Here is a 22,315-nt window from a genome sequence, read left to right as displayed (position 1 = left end):
TTAATTATAAATCTGCATGTAGGGTGAGTGTGCACAATGGCAAAGTCGAATCATTGGCAACAATATTCAAATAAGCTTTGTGTTGTGTCCTGAAAGCTGCTCTGATGAAACACCAAAGAAACCAGGTTGTGAAACAGATCTAAAATTCCACACTTTCAGCAATATGAAAACATACTAGAAACAGGTATCTTCCTTTCCTGATTTTGAGTGTTGTCCCAGTGCCTCCCAGTGTGAGGATATTAAAGCTCTGAGGATGAACACCTTGAACTGAACCTACAGAAGATGCAACTGCAGCATCCTAATCAGAGCTGTGAGTTCAGAGAACTGGTGTATTTGGCTTCGTACTGGATAGTTTCAGGTGTACTTTGAAACGTACTCCAGTCAATGAATCTGTTAAAAATGTGACAGTATTTGAAAAACATGATAATAGTCTGAACTACAATGAGCAGGATGGGATTATACCTCAGGACCAAGCCAGCAGCTCTTGCAATACTAATGTCATTCCACATGGGTTCAAAGTCACATTCCAATCAAACATCATTTAATTTTTACCATTCGAACAGGGAAACAAGGAAGTATTACTTGCTTTTTCATTAACCTTCCCTTCAGAGGAAAAATTCCATTTAACCTTCCTGACACTCAATTATGTTTCTTTTCACCTCTCTTTCACACATGCACTTACTTTACTTTAAAATACAGCTAAAATATCCATTGACTGTGTATTCCTGGATTATTGATTTTCAATTTTCTTGACAACTGATTAACAAGCACAACTGTTCCTTCCTGAAATGTAGATCTTCCAAATCAATGACAGTTGAATATGCTGATCTCTGCCTAAGCCCACTACACCAAATTTAACTTCTCTGCTTCTTGTCTGTCCCTTCCCCTTTGTAGTTTTAATTTTCTGCTGCTCTCCAAGAAAATCTTTCCAGAAGATTTTACACATTTCATGTTGTTCTCCTTTCAAAGAAGACACAGGAGATGACTATTAGCAGTTTAGTTCTTATTTTTCATCTCCTAGCTGCATCCATTCTAGTTTCTCACTATACTGTATGAATTAGAAAAGCACTTAAAAATAGTAACAGCAAGACTACAAACACTTGGCCTCTGTAGGACAAAACTGACAGCTATTTATTTCCTATCAAGGCACTGAACTGCACACAGAACATTATTGCTCATTTTAACTGAGCCATTCAGTTAATGAAACAGTCACATGTTGCAAATTTCTCCACCATTACCCTTCAGAGAAGAATGTTCTGCTGACTTCAAGCTGCCAAATTATTTCAGGTCACATTTGAACCCTAAGATCCAATTACATTTTTTATTAAGGAATAACATTCTATGCAACCACTACTGCTACAACCTATTGATCACCTGTGGCATAAGCAGTTCAGATGAAAAAAAGCAAAGGAGACAAAGCACAGATGTTCTCTATTTTAAGAATAACAGTTTAGTGAACATATGTCCTAATTATTTGCTCACTGATTGGTGACAGATCTAGTACTGCAGCCCAGTTCAGAGCATTGTTGAAGTCCTCCTTCCAAGCCCTGTTTAACAGGTGTTCCAAAGGTTATGTGGAAGTGTGGTGACAATCTCTCCTAATTCCCTGTGTGTTGCCCATAAAGGCAACATGGCTCTGCTCACAACTTGTGGTTGCTTCTTGGTAAGTACAGCACCAAAGGCTGCTGCTTCAGCTCGTTAATTAGCACAATAAACTTTTGTTATTTGTGCAAGGGAAGAAAGCATGGTGAAGTTCAAAGTAACTTGAGATTTATGAGACCTTACAGTGAGAGGAAACAAAGGCAGATGTTGCATTACATATACACACACAAGGAATTTCAAAGCAAGACTGACAGCCAAATTTAACATCTTCACAAACAAAGTAAGTCTTTAAGGTCAGATATTTGAGAGAAAGACCTTCGTGCATCTATGCTTTTTGAACAATATATCATTGATATTTAAATGTAGCAGCAAGTTTCAAATTTTATGATTTCACAAGTCTGTCTGCCCGGAACAATGATACAAAAATAAATACCATTAAGATTTCAGCTGTGGCTCATGTTCAAAGATGACAACAGCCTAGCATGTTAAGCTGACTTTGCATTTGGATTAAATGGTGGCCACCACCACCTTGTGGCTAAGAGAGTTATTTCAATCTCATGATAATTTCCATGCTGGTTATGGATTTGCTGGCAACTACATCTTCCTACCTTTCTATTTTTCGATTTGTTCCATAGGTCTCTTCATACAGAATGTTAGCACTAAGAATCAAGAAAACCCATTTGATCATTTACATAGCCATTAATTAATTTATCCATGCCAACAGATATAGGATACCATACAAAACTGGTAGAAATTCGGATTACCAGCAACGAAAAAGTTCCACAGCAAAAGAAATCACAGAAATAATGCACTAGATTTACACCACTCGGATTGCTGGACCTCCACATCTCAGAATAATCTGAAGTTCTTTAACAAGCCTATAGGTTTCATCAGTTTGCCTTTTAAGTCAAAAGGTCTCCTATTAACACCACTGAGATGCTCTGATGCACATGCCTAAAATTAGACATAATGTCTAAAATTCCAGTTGAAACATGACTAAAACAAGTGGTGTTTTATCTCTGCAATCTTCAGGACTGTCTGGGGAGAAGGGGCCTTGGATGTAGTCAAATCTCTTGAAGAACACACACAGCTGACATCTCCCAGTTTGAGTCCTGTGCTCTCCAAGCTGCCACAATAAGGTGACCTGGAGCACAACTAGACCACACAGAGTGTTCACTGCTGTGCTTAACCACCATCAGAAGTGACAGTGCATTATTTACAAAAAAGTTGCATTTGCAAAACTCACTGCTGTCCAGCAGACATGAAGGCCTGCAGAAAGGCTATTGAAAGTTATAATGGCCATGAAAAAAAAGTAATCAAAGTTTTGCATAATGAATTACGTTACTGATTACTGCTTTGAAAGTAAAACTACTGACTTTTCTATATTCTTGATATTGCCCAGTTTCTTATATACTTAAAAAATTAAGTCAAATCTAATACAAAGAAGTATTTGTTTTCTTCTCAGTCTTATAATTCTGAAAGGAAGGAATTACCTGCTCCAGGGTGAGCTGCTTCGAAATTGTATCATTTTCCAGTTTTTTAATCTTCTTCATCAGTTTGTTCACTTGAAATTCCTGTTCCTGCTCTAAATGCTGCTCCAGTTCAGCTTTCTCATGTTGCAGCTAAAAATTTAGGAGACATGCAAATATTTTAAACACACAAATAGAAGTATGAACTTAGGCACCTTTTATATGTCTATTTACACATTTATTCTTACTTCATGTTAAATTCTCTACAGATAAGACTTCTCAAAAGACTTCAAAATGCACAACCCACCCAAGAGCCCTTCAAAAAGGAAGTGTGCTGCATATTTACAAAGCAGATTGAAGTACATTTCCAATTACTGAATTAAGTTAAATCAAAATAGATTATTTTATATGCTATATATAATGTATTACAGACATCTTAGAAGTAAAAAAATCTATCATAATGTTAACAAAAGCGTTAATTTTATTCTAAATGTATCATCTCAAGAGCACCTAAAGTATAAAATGCAGGTCTTAGCACTTTTCTCCCAGGCAGCTGAAAGCTTAAAATTATGACTGAAGCCGTACTACTGAAATTGCTGTGTAGCAAGTTTAAAATCAACAAAAGGAATTTCTAATTTATATCCCTGTGCTATCAAGAATCAAAATATTTTGATGACATAGAAATACTGGTCATTTCAATGTTATAAATTTTCTTAACACTCAGGGGAATTGTTTTTTCATCCAATGAAAAAAAATCTTTACTGTCAAGTAGATGGAAATAAAAAGCCCTCCTCCATTTTAAGATAAATGATGGTTGGAGTAGAGTCACTTTTAACAATAAAGTCAAAATCACAATAAAATCCCTCTGAGACAGGGATCCAAGTCTTCCTGTGGGTAAAACAGTGTGTCTGGCACCATGGTATGAACACGTGAATCTGAGTCAGGAAAAAGCAAATGTCACCAAAAGACAATGGTGTAATTACATTGTGTTCTGACCATCCACTGAAAATTGCACCTTTTTCCACCTGCTTATTTGCTATGCCAGTTCTTCTGGCTATCGCATAACAATTTGTAAGATCATAGTGTTTAAATGTGAGAGGAAAATCTGAGGAAATAGAGAGATACCTTGCAGTCATGGACACAAGTCAAGGTTGCTGGACGTGAAGTAACATACTTTGATTTTAAAACAAGCTAAAATTACTAGTTTGTTAATTCAGTTCCTTTTGCTGCTACTTAGAGACAAAATGGTCTGTGAAGTGCAGTCTGGCAGAGAGATTAGAGCCAAAAGGCTTGTGTGGAAAGAGCACAAGGCAGACAGCAACTACTTGGCAACATACATGTGGGAGAAGTTTGGACTTAAACTGTGTTTCCAGGCCTTATTGATCTTCAGATTTTATTTTTCACAAATTAAAATAAACACCAGAATAGAAAATTCTTAGAATAGAAAATATTAGTTAGAAAGTAAATGAGATTTATTTCTTTCACTTACTAAATTACAGTATATTTTCTAAATCCCCTGACACTTACTGAAGTTCCCTTACTTGAGGAAGCCACCCAGACTCCAACATGACAATCACTGAGACTATCATGGCAGCTCTTGACCAAATGGTTAGGGAGCTTTGTTAAACTGTCTAGTTGGAAATAAAAGCATTTAATTCCTTATGTGAGAATATACAGGACTGCTAAGTGAGATCTGAGTGTTGTTTGATAACTAAATCTTGAAGTTTCTTACTTCAGTATTGGAGTTAAGCTTGGTTGGAAAAAAAAAAAAGGTCTACTACGAAAAGTCATTATTTCACCTTAGAGCTCCATAAGCCCCTCTCCTTTCCTTCCCCATCCCTACACAGCAGTGACAAGCTGAGACTGAAGACAGCCAAGGAGCCCAAGGAGCAGACAGCCCATGGATTACCACCTGTCTCAAGGTACTGACTGCACTTCCTTCAATCCTCATTTTCCTTCATTAAAAAAGCTAAACCTTTTTTTTTTATCCCTAAATTGAGACCAAATCCAATTGCTGCAATCAGCTTGTATTCAGCCAGCAAATTGAACTGTGTGAAAAGGCACAGAGCCAGAATCTCTTGCTCAGCCCAGAGCCAGGTGCTGTGAATAGAGAGTGTGTGGTTGGGGACTGCTGGCAATTCCATCAGTCCATGAGTTGGGAAGATCACACAGTCACCTCAAACCAGCTTAGTAACACACACCATTTCTTGCTCTAGTGTGCTTCATGCATGTGCAGCTACTGTGTTATTTAAAACAAATTGAGCTGCAATATCTTGCAAATATCTTGTTTGTCAAAATATTTCTTTTAAAACCTACTGAAATTTCCATCACATGGGAACTGATGAGACTTATTCGTTAGATCTGCAGCTTCTGTGTAGGATCTACTAAATCCTACTGGGAGTGTGAATATACTGCAGGCAAAGGAACATTCCAGCTGGTCAGAAAGCCACCAAGTCAAGCCAGGGGAGATCTACTACAGGAATATCCTCTATTCTGATTAGAAAGTAACTGAGAATGAAAAGAAGCCCACGATCACTCTCCCCTTCAGTGCTAAAGGGATTATAACACGAAAACCCTCTTGGACACTGAACCTACTTTATTATACTACTCCCCTTCACCCTTTGGCTTTGTTTTTCATGGTGAGAGAAAAATACTAATAACACACTCCAAAATACATATGAGTGGTGTCTGTCACTCATAATTGTATACGAAAATTTTTCCCTTTAATTTTCTTTGATCACAAAAACAAACCAAGACAAACAAAACACAGTTAATGCTGAACCCCTAATGCTGAAAAACAGAATTGCTAACAATGTAAAATTATCCACTGGTAAAACACCAGTGGATAGCATTTATTTTACTTATTAAAGTAAGAGAGTATTTTCAAGCTGTTTTTAATTACGTGCAATTATAGTAACAACTGTTTACAGATACACCTATGGCAACCAGATAAAGAGAAGGAAAAATGTGTTAGAAAATGTCACCTTGATGACAACAGCCCTTGAACTGCATATGAAAACTGAAGGAGAATTTTCAGCTAAGCAAGGTTAGAGATGAGTTTGTTGCAAGAGAGGCAGCTAACAGTTTGAAGTGAGAATGGGGCTATCAAATACAAAGCTCAGCAGGAGTGCATGTGTTAGTTCAATTCAGTCCTGTCCAACTACAGTAATACCCTTCTCTCTCTACAGAAACAGGTGTCCTGATACAATGTAGGACCACATTTACCTTAATTCCTTACTGTACTGGCTTACTTCTGGGACTGCAGAAAGTATTTTTATGAAGTAATGGAGCCAATGGATGAAGCTCCCCCCTTAAAAAACAACCCTCATTTATCCCCCAGACTACGACCTTGTACATTGGGCTGAACAGTCTATTTTCAGTACTCCGGGCCCTCAGAAGTTGTCCAATTCCTCCTCTGCTGCATCCTGAAAGTCCTATTTATTAACAAATTTGTATCAGCAGTTTGCCTTCTCTTTATGTCCAGATGTTCATCAAATAAATGATAGATGAGCTGACTGTTTATTCCGCACAATCCCATTTGCATCCTTGAGCTGACACATCGTATTCTGGAGAGCAGGAAGGGTAATAGCTTATGTTTACAGACTTATCATTTTTTAAAGAATTGTCAAGAATCAGACTTGCACAAGAAAAATTTCTGTACAGACACCCAATTACTTAAATCTGCCTGACTACACATTATGCTATTATCTTAGTATGTTGTAAGATCTTACTTTCAAGGACAGATACTTGCAACAATTTGCACTTCCAAAAATACAAGAGTATTAAAAAAAAAAATCTGAATTCAATTTTGAAAAGGACTGTTTAACAATTTAAAGATTGGCTTCATAAGATCAAACAATATTACTCTTTGGAGTAGCCCTGTTTCACAAAAGATAAATTTTCAAGATATACTACTTTAAAATTCAAAACAGCAACTCAACATGTCCACGTCCACAGCTGCAAGAACAGAGTCTGCATCAAAACGCTCCTAATGATATTCTGCAAAATATACCATTCTAGAATGACTAAGGATCAAGGATGCCTTAAAAATATTGTTCCAGCTTTCCAGAGACTTCATCAGGTAAACAAAAATATAATTACAGGAAGCACATGGGAATATACAGTAAATGTATATAAGGCTTACAAGAACTTTATGAGGGATGTATGTGATTAAAAGCTTTTGTTTACTCCAAAACCTCTGTTGAGATACATGTGTTCCTTCATCCCTTCAGCATTCAGCCTAGAAAATTAGTAATTATGCTAAACAAAGGAAATTTATCTAATAAAATTGTACATTTATTCATCTGGCTTGCAGAGGCAGGGAAAGCTGATGCCAGACAGTTATAAAGAGATATTATCCAGCAGTGGTATGGCACCAGGAAGACAGCAATATTCCAGAGAAAATACCTTCTTTTCTGTGCTACTATGTATGTTTAGACTCAGTCTGGCATATAGTAAAAGGTTTCAAAACAAATTTCTTACAATATTGAAAACCTGATGTCGCTCTGTTTTGTACCAGTAATGCACATCATGCTGAACTGGGACATTCTTCTTTGCTGTTAGCGAGGAACTGCAGCTCGTGCTCTGGCAGAGCTTCCACACTGAAAACCTTTTAACATTCTGGGAGCTCATTCCAGATGCCAGTCTGAATGCAATGCATAAGCCCCTACCCTACAACTGTGACAAACAAAGGTCTGACAAAGCAAAAAACACACAGGCACTACGAAAAAAGTCCCTCTGCTAGGTGGTTTTCAACTGAATAATACGGCAGTAATTTTGACACAGAGTTTGAAATACTTGAAAAATTGAGAGACTGCAAATCATATGCAGTTTACCAGAAGTACGCCTCTCCTCTGTTCCAAAATGCAAAGCTTTAGGCAAAACTACAGATTCATATGCAATTTTTTCCCCTTAGTCATACAAAAAGCTGGAAGCCATTTGGTGCACAGTGTCTGACAGCATGAATTTTGAAAGTCTGGTTCCAGGTCAGACCAACATTGCCTGGCAAACACAGAGATTAAGAGCTTAATCCCAAAGAAGAGTGGAGCAACCAACTGGAGACTACTGTATTTCTGATTAAGTCATCATCCAAAGTCTGCATCTAATTTTGCCAGAATTCTCTCCAGAGCAAAGATGCCAAAAATGGCAGTGGGCATTTATGAATTGATTTTTCACCTAATAAAGACAGAACTGCTACACTCTCATGGGTAATAATAAGTATTGGCACTCACAAATCTCAGGAAATTAAAAGAAGTAAAGTGTAATTGTCTTAACTTCTTGGTCTAAAACATATTAGTCAGGAACTTAGCACTACACCTGTACAACAGGAAGAGTATCCCATTATAGAAAACATACTGTAATAAACTCTAAACTGACCATGTGATGTGTGCTAATAATTCCCTCTTTTCCAAAAAATGAGTTTATTTGTAATACCAGGAATTTCTCTTCTTAGATTTTTAATCTGGCATACATGGGTGCAATTTCCAGGATTCATAACTGAAGAATCAAAACTTTTAGACAACAGACAAGCTTTCAGAAAACAAAAACCAAGGTCAAGTATTATTTTCAGTTCTTTGCTACTTAAAAAAATTGCCTGCAACTCACCAACGTTCTAGTATTAACTCAGTAAATCCATGATCTCTTAAGAGATGAAAAATTACTTTCAAGGAAACATACTGTAATATTCAAATATTTCCTAATTCTTTAGAGGAAGGGACCACTTCTGCTGTATAATTTATAAGCTGCTGACCATATTATTAGTTTTTATCAATATTCTGGTTTTGCATTTCACAGCAAGCTTATCACATCAAAGACATAATCAAGCCATGAAATGAGATCTGAACTCAGCCTACACAAACAGAGTAATAATAATAAACTGTTTGCTTTAAAACAAGCGTTCCACTTGTACTGCAAGTGTTGAGCCACCGGAAAGGTATGAAAAGCCATCTAGATGTGTGGACAACAAAACCTGCTGACCAGTGAACTGCCCTATTTTAACAACTTCTGGTTGATATAGCCATGTTTACCAAACACTAAATGAGGCTTACAGGAAGTCACACAGAACGACATCTCAGGCTGCAGGTTGAGACACTGTTTAACAAAGCCAGGTGGTGGTCAGCATTTCACCTCCATGTTACTGTAGTTCTAGCTATGTACTTACTTTCTCTCAGCAGAAACCTGCCCTCTCCCACTGAAAGCTGGTTAGTATTTACAGGATGATGCTGAATCCAAAACTGAGGATTTTCTCCAGGTGCTGCACAAAAGGCAAGAATGACTTCACCAGTTTTATGCCTGCACTCTGTTTCAGACACCTCTCTGAAACTTTCTCTCACTAGTGAGAAGGAAGTCGCACCTTTTAAGGGTTTCCACTGGACAAAAAGCACAACGCCCTTGCATTGTTTCATCCATTACAACGAGGCACCCCCTTGGCCATTTTGAGAACAGTAGATTGTTATCTTTTTCTTTAATTTGGGACAACAGTCAGAGGACACTTTCTGAAAGTCCATAGTAAAAAAGAATAAAAATTAACTGTACTTTTAGGTTGACAAGAAGCTTATATTTCGCTTTGTAATGCGTGCACCTATTTTGCATAATTTTAGCAATTCAAGAACTGTTAAAGATAATGCTTTAAAGCAATCTCGTGCATTCTAGAGAAAAGGCTAAGCATATTTTAAGCAATTATTAGACACAACAATAGGTCATTATATGAGTTCAAAACACCTTCAACCAAATCAAGTGTAATTCATGCTTTTACTTCTAAAGTAAGTTTTACATTGAGGTACACAACATATAGTACAGTCCCACATAACCTGGTTCTGTAACAGATTTCTACATCTCCCTTTCAATTAAACAACATTGTTTAACATACCATTTCTCCCTTTACTGTGAGAGACTCCAGTGGAAAGCTTTTTCTATGGTGATATCTACATCTTACTTCAATTAGAAAAGAATAGTTGATACCTCTATTTTACTGTCACCTGCTTCTCTATTTTTCATGAAAATGCATGACTTGGAAAGAAAACGTGTACCTTATTCAGAAACATTCTTGTCATTCCTCAAGAACAGCAAGGGGAAATAGTAATACCAGAGAGAGGATATTTTATCTTGCTACTTAATTTACTATGTGATAACAGGAACCAAATAGACAAAGTAATAGAAGGCCCAGTTTTCAGTAATAAAAGCACCAGATGGGATTAGCTCTCATGTTGTTTCCAAACAGTGTATTTCCTAACTGCAGGGCTAAACATGCCTTAAGTCTCCAGCTGCAGAACAAGGAAATGCTTACAACATACAAATTAGGTTCTTTTAAATTGCCTAGTTTTTCATGACAATGCTTATAAGTAATGTCATGAAAAAAGCCCAGGTAGATCACAGAAAACATTCACCTGTCTCCTACACCCTGCCTCCTACAGAGGAGGCCAAAAGTAGGTATTTAGGCATGCCTATCAGAACAGGGCAAGTAGGCACAACACTTTAAACAAATACTTACCCACTTTCCAAAATTAGCAACTTGAGCAATGAAGTTTCTCTTCTGCAAATTGTCCCTGCATCTTCAACTTTTTATTTTTGGCATAAAAAAATATGTTTTAATTCCAGAGAAGCAACTGTTTTGTTAAGAGTATGGATAAACTTACAGATGAAGTCTCCTTCAAGCATCACTGCACATTCTTGTATATAAAGTTTAATATTTCAGGACTCCTGTTAAATATCAAATACTCTAGGGAAAAAAGTGTCTGTTTCACTAACATTTTAAATTAATCAGTAACTCCCGTCTGGAAGACAGCTGACATTTACTCTAAGCTACATCCATTTTTTTGCATCTGTGTACAAACTTTCAGGTTCTCAATACTGAGTTCACAGATGCAAACTTGAAAGCAACATTTTAAAAAAAGGTTACTCACTACACTTCTTGTATTTTGCCTTTATCAGGTGTCAACTTGACAACAGTTAGAATGTGACCACATCCCTCTAACTGCAGTCATGCAAACAAAAAGGTTCAGTCACCAGTCAGTCCTGAGGCTCCTGAAAGAAACATCAGTAAAGGCACCAATTACCTGCATCAGTTTTCTTGAAAGTTCATTAGTGAGGAATTCCTCTTCCTTTTCATAGTTTACTGCAAGAGTTTCTTTTTCTTTCTGCAGAGCTTGAATCTTCTTAAATAGAGTATTACTGATGAATTCCTCTTCCTGTTCTGCCCTTGCTTGCTGCGAAGTAAAGAGAGAGTTTTAAGCAAAAAGGGAGCAAATTTCCACATTAAAAGCTGCGATCATTCCATTCCCCTTCAAATGCCTAGCGTCCTGGAGAACAGTAGGCTGGATGTAAGTGCTGTTACCGTCCCCTTTTGTAACATTATATCACCTTTCTTCATTTTTTGTTTTCCATCTTTAACTTGGGAAACTTTAAAGTGGCCTCCTCCCAACCAAATGCACAAACTCCCCAACCTTATAAAGTTTATAAAAGCATTATGGATTCACAGATACCTATTTTTACCTACTCTATGCCTAAAAAGAAACTCCTATCTAAATGTTCTCCACTACAAGCTGAAGCACAGCTCAGACTTTTGCATCCAGCACCGTGCCTTCTTTTCAGATCCCTCAGACTGAGCCCTGCTTTCTAGGAGTCAAATAATGCATTTATTCTTTCGCCCAGATACACCTTGCTACTGAGCCACAGGCACCATGGCTTGTCTCCCAGGAACTTCTACCTAACCACCAGCCTAGGAAAAGGGGTTTCTTGCTTCTCAGAACTGTTACTCCACTATACACATCAACTTACAAAAATGCCATGTGGTAGCTTTACCCCCAGCTACTCTGGAAATCTTCTAGAATCACTAGAGAAGACAATTTCCATATCAGCTTTCCAACAGCACCCAGGCACTGCTCCACAGAAAGCTAGCTGGGAACTTGCTCACTTGCGTTCCCTACAGTTCAGATGTTTGTATGTTTTTAAATATAAATAATAAAAAAATTGATAAATGGAACACGGAAGTGATTTTTTGAAAGCCTGCTCTGAAACACTATGAAGAGTATTTCATATGGGCAAATGAATGACCACAGCTACAAATTGGTAGAGCCAACTCCTAATTCCACAGTCCAAATGAAGCCTAGAACAGCTGAATGACAGAAATACCATATTTAACAAATGAAGCAAGGTAGTGTTGAGGAGTGGTTTTATTCCCTGCAATAAAATCCATTACTTGAACTGCATGTGTGTGATTTGCCCTGATCCTAATAAAATGACACCAGCTTATAGCTTATGCAAACATTCTCTAAGTTTCATTTCAGTAAAATTTAAGAGAGGAAAATTTAAGAACTGAAACAACCACATTACTGAAAGCTTAGCTTCTATAATCTTCTGCCCAAAATGTGCCAAAATAACCATGTCTTCATACTTATTGTACACTGGAAAATGCTTGAAAGATTTCCTTATGTCAGTGATCTTTTAACTGGAACGATATGTTCCCTAGTGGTCCAAGAGACAATTACTTAGACACAGACACCTTCCATGTCTAGAAGAAAAGTTAATTAAACAACATTACTGTCTTTAAATTTGGTGAAACAATAGGACAATTGCAAATTTTCCTCTTGATAACATCAGCATCATAAAATCTAAAGCAGTGGTTTGGAAACTTCGCAGTTGAGTCCTCTTTCCACCAAGTCCTTCTCTTCACATTTCTATCTCTGCCTTCTCCCATCTCTATCACTTTCTTTTCAAGGCCCTTTCCTACTATCTACCTGCCACCAGCTCCCTTCTTCCTGTCACCAGCAGAGTTGGCACAAACCCAACCTGAAAAAAAAAAGAAGAGAGGGAGAGGGAGAGGGGAGGAGAAAAAGAAAAAAACAAAAAGCAAGGTGAGGCAGAGTTTATTAGCTTAGCAGCTTCGGTCCTGCACAACCTCTAACGTTTTGCATCTCTATAGCAAGGAACTGCTACTCCAGCATGTTCAGCACTGGTATTATTACCTGCCACATCAAGAAAATATAGAGTTGTCCAAGAGCTCTGAAGGAATGCTAACTTGTCAGCTAACATCTTTGAGGATTAAAATTCCAGATATCTAACTGATCTGAATAACATCATCTATCAGTTTCTAAATGTGGCTTTACTTAGAGCTACTAACAATCTTATGTCTTCAGAGACATTTTGGAACAGAGTAAACAAGTCAAATTGCAAGGGCTCATTGTCCTCAAATCGTTAAAATTCATGCATGCTGTTCCAAAATCAACTCCTCCACTGCCTTCACCACACAGGATTTCTACTTGTGTCTGTTTTCAATGGTTCAGATAATAAAAGGCAGTAACACAGACCAAGCTTACCTAAAATTAAATTAGAAAGCACTTGGTTCTAAAAAAAACAAAAGAATGAGGGTGTTTCTGCTTTGATTTCTATTCATCTGTAACTTGCACAGATTTGTTCTGCTCATGCTTTGCACCAATCAAAAGCTCTGAAATCACATTATTACAGCACTGAGCCTGCACAACACTTCATAGCCAGATCCTGGTGTTACATTAATGATGGGTGTTAAGGCCAACACAAACAAGCTGCCAAGATCCCAGCCCACTCCTGGCCAAACAGCACTGCCCCTTTCTTTGTGCCCACACGGGTGCTCGCACGGCCAGGCATGGGGCCAGCACAGCCAGGAGGAGACACCCAAAAACTAATCCCTTCCCTTCCTCCTCCCATTTTTTTCCTGGATCTGCTTCCCAAACAGGCGTACCACCCAGGCAGAGTGCTGGCACGCAGCAGTCAAGGACCAACAGCCACAATTTAGCCCTGTTTAAACGGCCCTGCCCCAACCCCTGTGCCCAGGCGGGGCAGGAGCCCGGCTGGCAGGCGGGTGGCTCAAAGGAAAAGCTGAGTGTGACTGCACCTGCCTCCATTTACAGGAATGTATTTCTCAGCTGAACAACAGGAATCCTACACATCTAAGTATGAACTGTAAGCTCCAGATACCCACACACTGTATTTCATATAATGAATGTCCATTTAATTACCAAAGGGTCAGCAATCTCGACACAAATCTTTTGGTTAAAAAACATCATATAGTTAATTAAGACTGGGTACAAAAGCATGTGATTCATTACCATAGTTCTTCTAAATTTCATTCTAAAACTTGCCTTACATCTTGTCACTCATTACTTGGGGACAATTCAATTATCTCAAGTAATAAAATAATTCACATTTACCTTAATATTGCCTAAAATCTTGAAATCTGTTACTCATTTAGTCCATAATCAAACAGATTTTTCTGGATGTGAATACTTTGTTTTTCCAAAAGGATAACTTGTCTTTTTATTACATATCTGTATTTGAAAAGAGGCTTGATATGATCAGCAAAGAGAATGAAACAGAATATGGAAACCAGAGACACTAGGTCTGCTACGAGGGTACAGAATTGTTGGTTTTCCTCTATTATCCATATCACATTCAACATCCAAAAATACTAACAGTAATTTACTCTGTTCTGTGTACCATATTACAAAATAAATTGCTAAGGCACTGAGCGATACAAAATGCTAACACCTCTATCAAACTGGAATCAAACCTGATTCCAGTCAGCCTCTAGAAACCTGAAACAAGCAATCTACTTCCACCACAGATTTTCTGCATAACAGGCACATCCACCTGTCTCCTCTGCCTCAGAACTCCATATATAGCTAACTCAGAGCATTTCACAGACCCATTCACTAAGGACAATCTGCAATTCTTGTGGTCAAGACCATATATGGCAAGGACTATAGTGTTACTTTGCAAGAAATCAAGAATAAGGGAGGGACGAAGCACCTCATGCACATAAAACACACAAAACCTCTCATATTTCTTAGGAAGAAAAATCCTATTATTTCTATTGCAGCAGCACGTGAAATCCTCATCATTAGTAGAGCTGATGCATAAAAACCTGTAAAAACCTGTCTTTGTGAGCTTAAAATCCAATTAGCTGATTTTAAAAGAACTAAGAAACATTTCTCCTAAACTTTAGGCAGTGACTTTCTGTATCACTGCACCTCACCCCACCTACACTGCTCCAGTGGCACTATTTTATGAAGCAAGCAAAATCCAGGACTTCCAATAAGGCATCAGCTTGAACACAGTCAAATAAAAATCTGAACTATAAGAGAATTTTTTCAATTCCAGCTCTCTCTTCTCCTTCCCAGTTAGTTCTTCTAGAAGCCCCACAAACCTTTCTGATACTGCACAGTAAGCAAGTTCAACAATCCAATTAATACCTACTCCTTAGTCCATATCAGCACATTAACAGTGACCTGACACGAACATGTTCTTGCATTTTAATTTCAGGTCTCATTTCAGACACAACTTCAGTAAAAAGTGTTTCACAAACTGCTCCAGGCACCTACACTGGATCACCTGAGAGCCAGATGCCAAGCACACCCAGCTTGCAGGCTGACAAAGCATCACCTCCAGTAGCATCCAGGGTAGGGGTGACACAAGGTTTCAGGGGATCTTACTGCAAACAGCCTACCAAGCACTGTTTTGACCTAACCCACTCTGCAAAGTCCTTCATCTTTAAGGTAAGAACCACCACGACCTCTTTACCATTCCCCCACTTCTCTACAGAGCAGTTCCCGTTGACAGGACCCTACGGACAACGTAACCCTGTAGATGGAGCTGAAGAGCAGTTTAATGTGACACAAGAAACTCAATCTTTGCTACTGAATACAGACTGAAGGGCTGGGGCAGCTTCGGGAAGAGATGATCTCAGTGGCTGCACATGTTACACTGAACTAAAGTAGTCACTTCAGAAAGAAGCCTTCCCGAAAGTCCTACTAAATATGATGAGGTAAAAAGCGTGAAAATTGCAGAGCGTTATAGTGACAAGATTTGAAAATATGCAATTCTTGCATAAAATAAAATCTAAGTTTCCCAATTCTCCCGAAGTACACTCTCCTTTTCTAGCAGTACTAACTCAAGTGACTGCTCTGGCCTTACTTTCTGGCACCAGGTTAAAATGATACGGAAAACTACTGATCTACAAATGCAATAAACATTCCAGTGAGCTGATACTGTTCCCTTACAGCAGAAACTTTTACAGTGCAGCTGTTTTTTCCTACCAACCTTCCAGCTGCATCTGAAACGACCACATTGCATGCAATGTGCATTTCAGACAAGGAGAAACATGAACCATTGCAAGACCAGAAGTCAGCAGCAACTCAGAGAAGAGCTGCTCACGCTACCGCCAACTGCGGCAACCGCCCAGCAGCACATTCCTGGCTGGAAGGGCTGGAGGACAAGGAAGTTCCACCCAAGCCCCAGTAAGGATGTGGGCACAGCCTTCCCCTGCAAGTAAAGGTACTTCATTCAGCTGGGTGGCCTGCCTGCAGAGAAAAGAGTGAATGCTCTTCCAGTTCAAGTGGTGAGCTGGAATTCAAGCTCTGGGATTAATTTGTAGTGTGATTTCCTGTTTAATCTATGGTAAATCCCCAGGGTCACTTCCTCAGTTCTGACATAAAAGTACCTTTTTTCTTTCTCATTTTTTACTTTTAATCTTTTTTTTCCCTTTTCCCTTCTTTAAGATGAGTTAACAGAACTGTTATCTTTGGGCACACAGTATCTCCTAGAAGCCACAAACAAGCAGCAATACCTTGGAATGTTTCCTTCAGAACCCCAACTTTTCTTTTTTTTTTTTTTTAAACAACAAACCTGGTAGATGAGCAGGAAAGGGGTTTTTTGGTTGCCTGGCTTTAAAAAAAAACAACCAACAAACAAACAAACAACCCCCCAAAAAAACCCACACCAAACTTACAGGGTTACCAAAAGTTATTTTCAAAACACACTAAGGGAGAAAGAAATTCACTACTGAACCTCATCCTTGTAGCTGATAACTTCAACTACTCTAAATGTTACCTATCATGTAACATTAAAGCTGCATGCAGAAAAACACAAGCCCTATTACATTTCAACTATTCAGTAGATGAGTTCTGCTGCAACAGGCAAAAAGAAAGATATCTGGGGTTTATTATAATAATAAAGGAATAACTTTAGGATAAGCAACCATTTAAAGTGTTTAAATACAGCTCATTTTAATCTCCATTTATAGTTGGAAATTCTCTCTCCCCTTTATCCCCCCACCCCCCTCCTTTTTGAAAGGTCAATTAGGTTTTGGCCAGACAAATCCAAATCCAAATGCCTCTGTCACAACACTTGTACCAGCAACTCCAGTCACAGAGGTTTTTCCCTGGATGCCTACCAAGTGATCCAGCCTATTGCTATATGGATCTGCAATGGATGCAGACTGACTGGAGAAATGAGCTGACTCAAACAACACAAGACATACATTTTCCTCCCAAGTCAGTTTTAACCACAGTCAAATGTTTTCAGCGCAACATCGCTCATGCAGCCTTGTGAGACCTCTCAAAAACTCAGTAACCCCCAAGACATGGGTGCACACATCTTGTGTTTTGGGGATAGCACTTCAAAAAAGCCCTCAGAACCCTCATAAGTCAGTAGTATTCATACATGCTAAATAATCTCTCAGCATCAACAATGAAGTAAATTTTTTGATGGAACGTAATTCCATTTCACTCCACAACTGATCACACAAGATCTTGCACAACTGAATCAAGCAAGGGGTGAAAATGAAATAAGCAAGTTATGAGAACAGGCTCATTTGACAAACATAAATATTTATAAAACTAATGCATTTGGTTAATTACAAACAAAGTGTAACAAGTTATATGAAATTCATATTTAATACAATCAATTCCTGAATTTGCTTACATAATTTAAAAACAATTTAAACAGCTTTCTTCAAAAAAGAAGAAAAAATAGTGTTCTCTTTTCAAGGGTTTTTATTATATCAGAATACCAGCATTAAGTAGTTAATAGAAATGCAGCATGTGAAAAAGCCACATTTTCTGTGACAGAGAAAATGTCAAGATAGGGTCTAGAAAAATGTATGAAACCTCAAAGAACTTTTACTTAGCAGTTTAACCACGACCACACAGTGCTGTGCAAGTCTTAATGTAACTAAAGACTATGTGGTAATAAAGCACCAGAAAGGTTGTACTTGCACGCATTCAACATTTCCTATTTCAAACGCTCAACATGACAACCTTAAGAACCTGACTGTTCATCAGACACATGCTTTATAGCACTTATTTTTCATTCCTTAAACATCATCATGTAGAACAAGCTCACGGACAGTTATCGAGGCTGGAGTTTCTGCTTCCAGCACACAAGAGCTGTAACACGAGCCAACAGAAATTACAGGCCAAGGCAGGAATGACCCAGCAGGAAAATTAAATCTAGCCTACAGACCTTTCCAAATGGCTCTATTTCATGTGGCTGTTTCTGTGTCTCATTGCTGCACATGCAGGACACATTTCCTACACTTGCTGCATTTTCAGTAGCAGTGGATTTCCAATGTGTATGTAAACTGAGTATAGCACATATAAGCAACAAGCCCATCGCTCCTAAGTCCTCAAATTCACTGCATATACGAGCAAACACAGCCAGGAAGGCACTAGGAATGGGGCTGTGGCAGACAACTCCCCTCTCAGCCCAGCATAGGCAGGTGACCATTCCCAGCACAGGCAGGTGACCACTCCCAGCACAGAGGTTTGGCAACACCTCTCTTGCAGAAAATACAAGACCAGCTTTGCCAGGGTCTTCCCTGTTTTGGACAGTTTATACCCAACAGAAGGTTTACATTGACAAAGGCAGCCAATTCAGAAAATACAACTACACTGTCATATCAAACTTTGAAATACCTCTCTGTATTAATCCTTTACTGATGACTACTTGAAAGAAGTTTTTGCTTTACTCTTTGGCTTCCAGTGACATTGCTGGATTTTTTTGTAGTGGAAATAATTTACTAGTTAATCAATAGTGTAAAATAAATGGAAAACAGAAGCACGTGGAACAGGTTTTGCTTTTGTTCAGCCTCAATATAAAAGCTGCTGAAAACCATCACAAGGATGCACACAAACACATAACTAGATTGGTAGATTCAGTTTGTCTGAATTTTCAAATGTGCAGGTTTCTGGACATAAAAGATAGAAAAAAGATCATATTGCTTATAGATATCACAGCTACTGTTGTAGCATATACTGTTTTGTCGGGGGGGGGGGGATGATGAATCATTTTCCATACCCTGTGTGATATTAGAATAACCATTCTTTTTAAATGCTGTGGTTTTGCTTGACCTGCATCTACAACAGTCAATTTTAATGTAATCTGGTTGTGTTATGCTACTTAGAAGCCAATTATCAACAACAGCTTAAATCTCAGCACCACCACCATTCACTACTACAACCTACAAGAAACTATTACTGAAGTCCAAATTATTCTGTGGTATCAGATGTCTAATGCATAAACACTTCTTAAATTAACATATTTTAAATAATTTTTAGCCTGTTTTTCTGCCCGCTAATAAATCAAGATTTATCTTTAAGGCAACCACACATTAACTAGTCCACTTTGGTGGGCTGACCAATAAGCAAACTCAAAACTGCACACTCCCAAAGTTTCAGAGCAGGAAAAGCAAAAGATTCAGCAGAAGAGTAGACTATTAGGTGACTAATTTAATACACAGCTTCTACTCACAGGTATGTATGTTGGTGCTAACACGCACCAAGCTGTGTTCTAAAATATCAAACCTCTGCTCAAAACAAAACCACAGCAAACTATTGTCACAAGCAGCTTTGCTGCCACAACTATTTCTCTATTCAAATATAAAAGAGCACAAACAAAAGCAGTGAAAAGAGATTTAACAGTCACCCTCCCAAATAACCTTCATGAACATCCTACTTCACTTTATGTAGCCCAGGTAAATCATTGCAACTATGCAAATATGAAACATGCTTTTCTTCATCAGAGTACATAGTAAGAGTCAAAGTATAATTCTGTTATACCCCCCATTTTTCCTGACAGAAGGTGCCACAGCACTCCATGCAGTGCCACCACCATGCCACAAATATCAGCCTGTTCCCAGGCAGAAAACTGCAAGGTTCCTCACTTCTAGACTGGGTCCTGAGCACAAACAGCCTTCTCTTCTAGACCAAAGTGGCCTTCAGCACTCGTAGATCCTTCTTTCAGGCGTGTATCTGGTGTATCTGCGTCAATCAACCCGCCCTCCTTTAAAGTTATTAAAACCAGGGGCAAGGACTACCAGATCAAAACAGTTATGGGGTTTCCAAACTCTAGATGTTCACCATGTAATTTCTTGATTCACTTCCTTTAAGCCTTTTTTTTGTTGTTTTTTTTTTTTTTTGGAGGGTGGGGGTGGGAAGGGCAGCAAATGGGGTTGTTGTTGCTTTTGTTTGTTTGTTTTATATGGCTAATTTAAATACAACTTAGGTAATCATTAGGGAGGGATGGCAAAGTTTTTCCCACTAGCTAGTTGCCCATAGTCACTCAATATAAATATCCTCTTAAGAGGCTTTAAATCTCCCCCAATTTCATCTTACGCACATTGAATTTCCAGAGAAACACTTCCATAGTGATCCACAAGTGCTGGAGATGATAGTTGTTACTAATTATAATCATACCTTGTCCTAAACCAAACCAACACATTCACAAAATGAACACAACACTGTCCATCCCACTGTTACAACACATCAGCTTGAACTCCATAAGAGCAAACAAATGTTTCTTCTTACCCCTCCCAGGAGTCAGTGAGCAGAGTAATATTTTGTTTTTCCTTCTCTATAGTTTGGACATCTTACAGTACATACCACAATATTCCAAAGAGCAATCTCCTTACAGGCTTTCAAGACAAGAAACAAGTCTATCAATTTAGCGTATGAAAATACACAACCTTTGCTTTGTATTCTCTATCTCTGACCCCTACAAACAGAGGTTTGCAGGATGTGGAGAGAATACAATCATCCTTGAATATTCACCTCAAAGAGGACTGAAAAAGTGGAGAAATTTTTAGGAAATGCCCACCCACCTTTCCACCCACAGAGCAAGGACCTTCCAGTCACACGTCTCAATATTCAGAGAAAAGGCATTTTTTGCAGATCTACATCTCAGTTTAAATTTACTCACTGAAAAGGACTTTAGAGGTGTCCTTCCTCTTGGTCTAACCAGAATTTCAGGGCCTGTCAGGACAGGGTTTTTGCCAAATGAATCAATTCCTGCCAACATCAGCCAGGACAAAATTTCTTTTCAACACATGTGGGGAAAACACATATTCTTTAAAGCTCTTGTGAAAGTGGTGATTAAAACCCTACATTTTGCAAAATTCATAATAGTAGCTTTTGCTGTTTATTCGAAAGTGAAGTGAAACAAAGTGGAAATCCCACCACCTCTGTTGAAAGTAGAAATTAAACTGTAAGGCACAGAAAGAAGCGTAACTACACACTATGGCCCACTAAACACTGCTGGGTTTTATCATGTCCGACTTGTTAGAAACTTTTATACTTTCACTGAGGACCAGTTATCATTGTGGGAATTACTTCCATATGTGGTAGGAGTTTTAAATATGATTAGCACCACCAATGACAAAGGAACTAAAAAGGTCTTAGCTTTACAGTAATAAGCTGAAATACCACATTTTTAGGCACTTTAAAGAAAGTTTTACAGGCAGCTGAAACACTGCTAGGCCATCTCAATCTACAGCAGGGACGAAGAGTTGCCCATCTACCTCACTAAGCCCACCCCAGACTGAAACCAGATTGTGTGTAATATCAACATGCAGAAAATGAAATTTCAAACAAAGTCAAATCCAGAGTTAAGAGAGAAAGAAAAGGCCTTATCTGAAGACTTTCTCCATCAGTTAGAGTATCAGTCAATGAGCTAGGGAATACTTTCTTTTCCAGGAAAAAAAATTGCTGCAAAGGAATACATGAAGGGATAGAGGCCTCTCAGGAGCTGAAAGGATAGTCCCCATAGGCAATAATTAGCCGACAATGCCTGTATTTTAACTGAAAAGTTGAAATAATTACAACTCAAGTGTCAGGATTCAAAATTGCTTTGCTTCAGCTTTTATCAAGTAACCCTTGCACCCCACAGAGAGATGTGAAACCTGCACATCTGTAATTTGTGCTTTGCATTTTCCTGTGCAATACTTCACCTCAAACATCTTGCCTTTGTTTTTACTTTGTTCTCCATCTCGTACATTGAAATGGGACAATAACAGTTCACCTAATTAAAGCTAAGATGCCTCTTCAGTCAGACAGAAGGACTTGACTGAAGAAGAGGAACTTGAGATGTTCCCTTCTGCACATCCCCGAGATGCTGCACTGGAAGCAAGACATCACAGGAATGTCTTCTGTTATAGATCC

General features: G+C 38.4%; 1 protein-coding gene across 1 annotated transcript in view; it reads right to left on the bottom strand.

Annotated features, from left to right (window-relative positions):
- Positions 1 to 22,315, bottom strand: part of CCDC6 (coiled-coil domain containing 6) — a 51,144-nt gene that overhangs the window by 20,371 nt on the left and 8,458 nt on the right. The window contains exons 2-3 of the mRNA XM_064662422.1: positions 11,126 to 11,275; positions 3,096 to 3,224 (exon numbers count right to left, since the gene is read on the bottom strand). Coding sequence (XP_064518492.1) covers positions 3,096 to 3,224; positions 11,126 to 11,275 — 279 coding nt within the window. The remainder of the gene's footprint in view (positions 1 to 3,095; positions 3,225 to 11,125; positions 11,276 to 22,315) is intronic.

Source organism: Pseudopipra pipra, chromosome 8 (assembly GCF_036250125.1).
Source record: "Pseudopipra pipra isolate bDixPip1 chromosome 8, bDixPip1.hap1, whole genome shotgun sequence".
In the NCBI taxonomy this organism is placed as follows: domain Eukaryota; kingdom Metazoa; phylum Chordata; class Aves; order Passeriformes; family Pipridae; genus Pseudopipra; species Pseudopipra pipra.
Note: the sequence above shows the minus strand (reverse complement) of the source record. Positions and strands in the feature narration are given on the sequence as shown.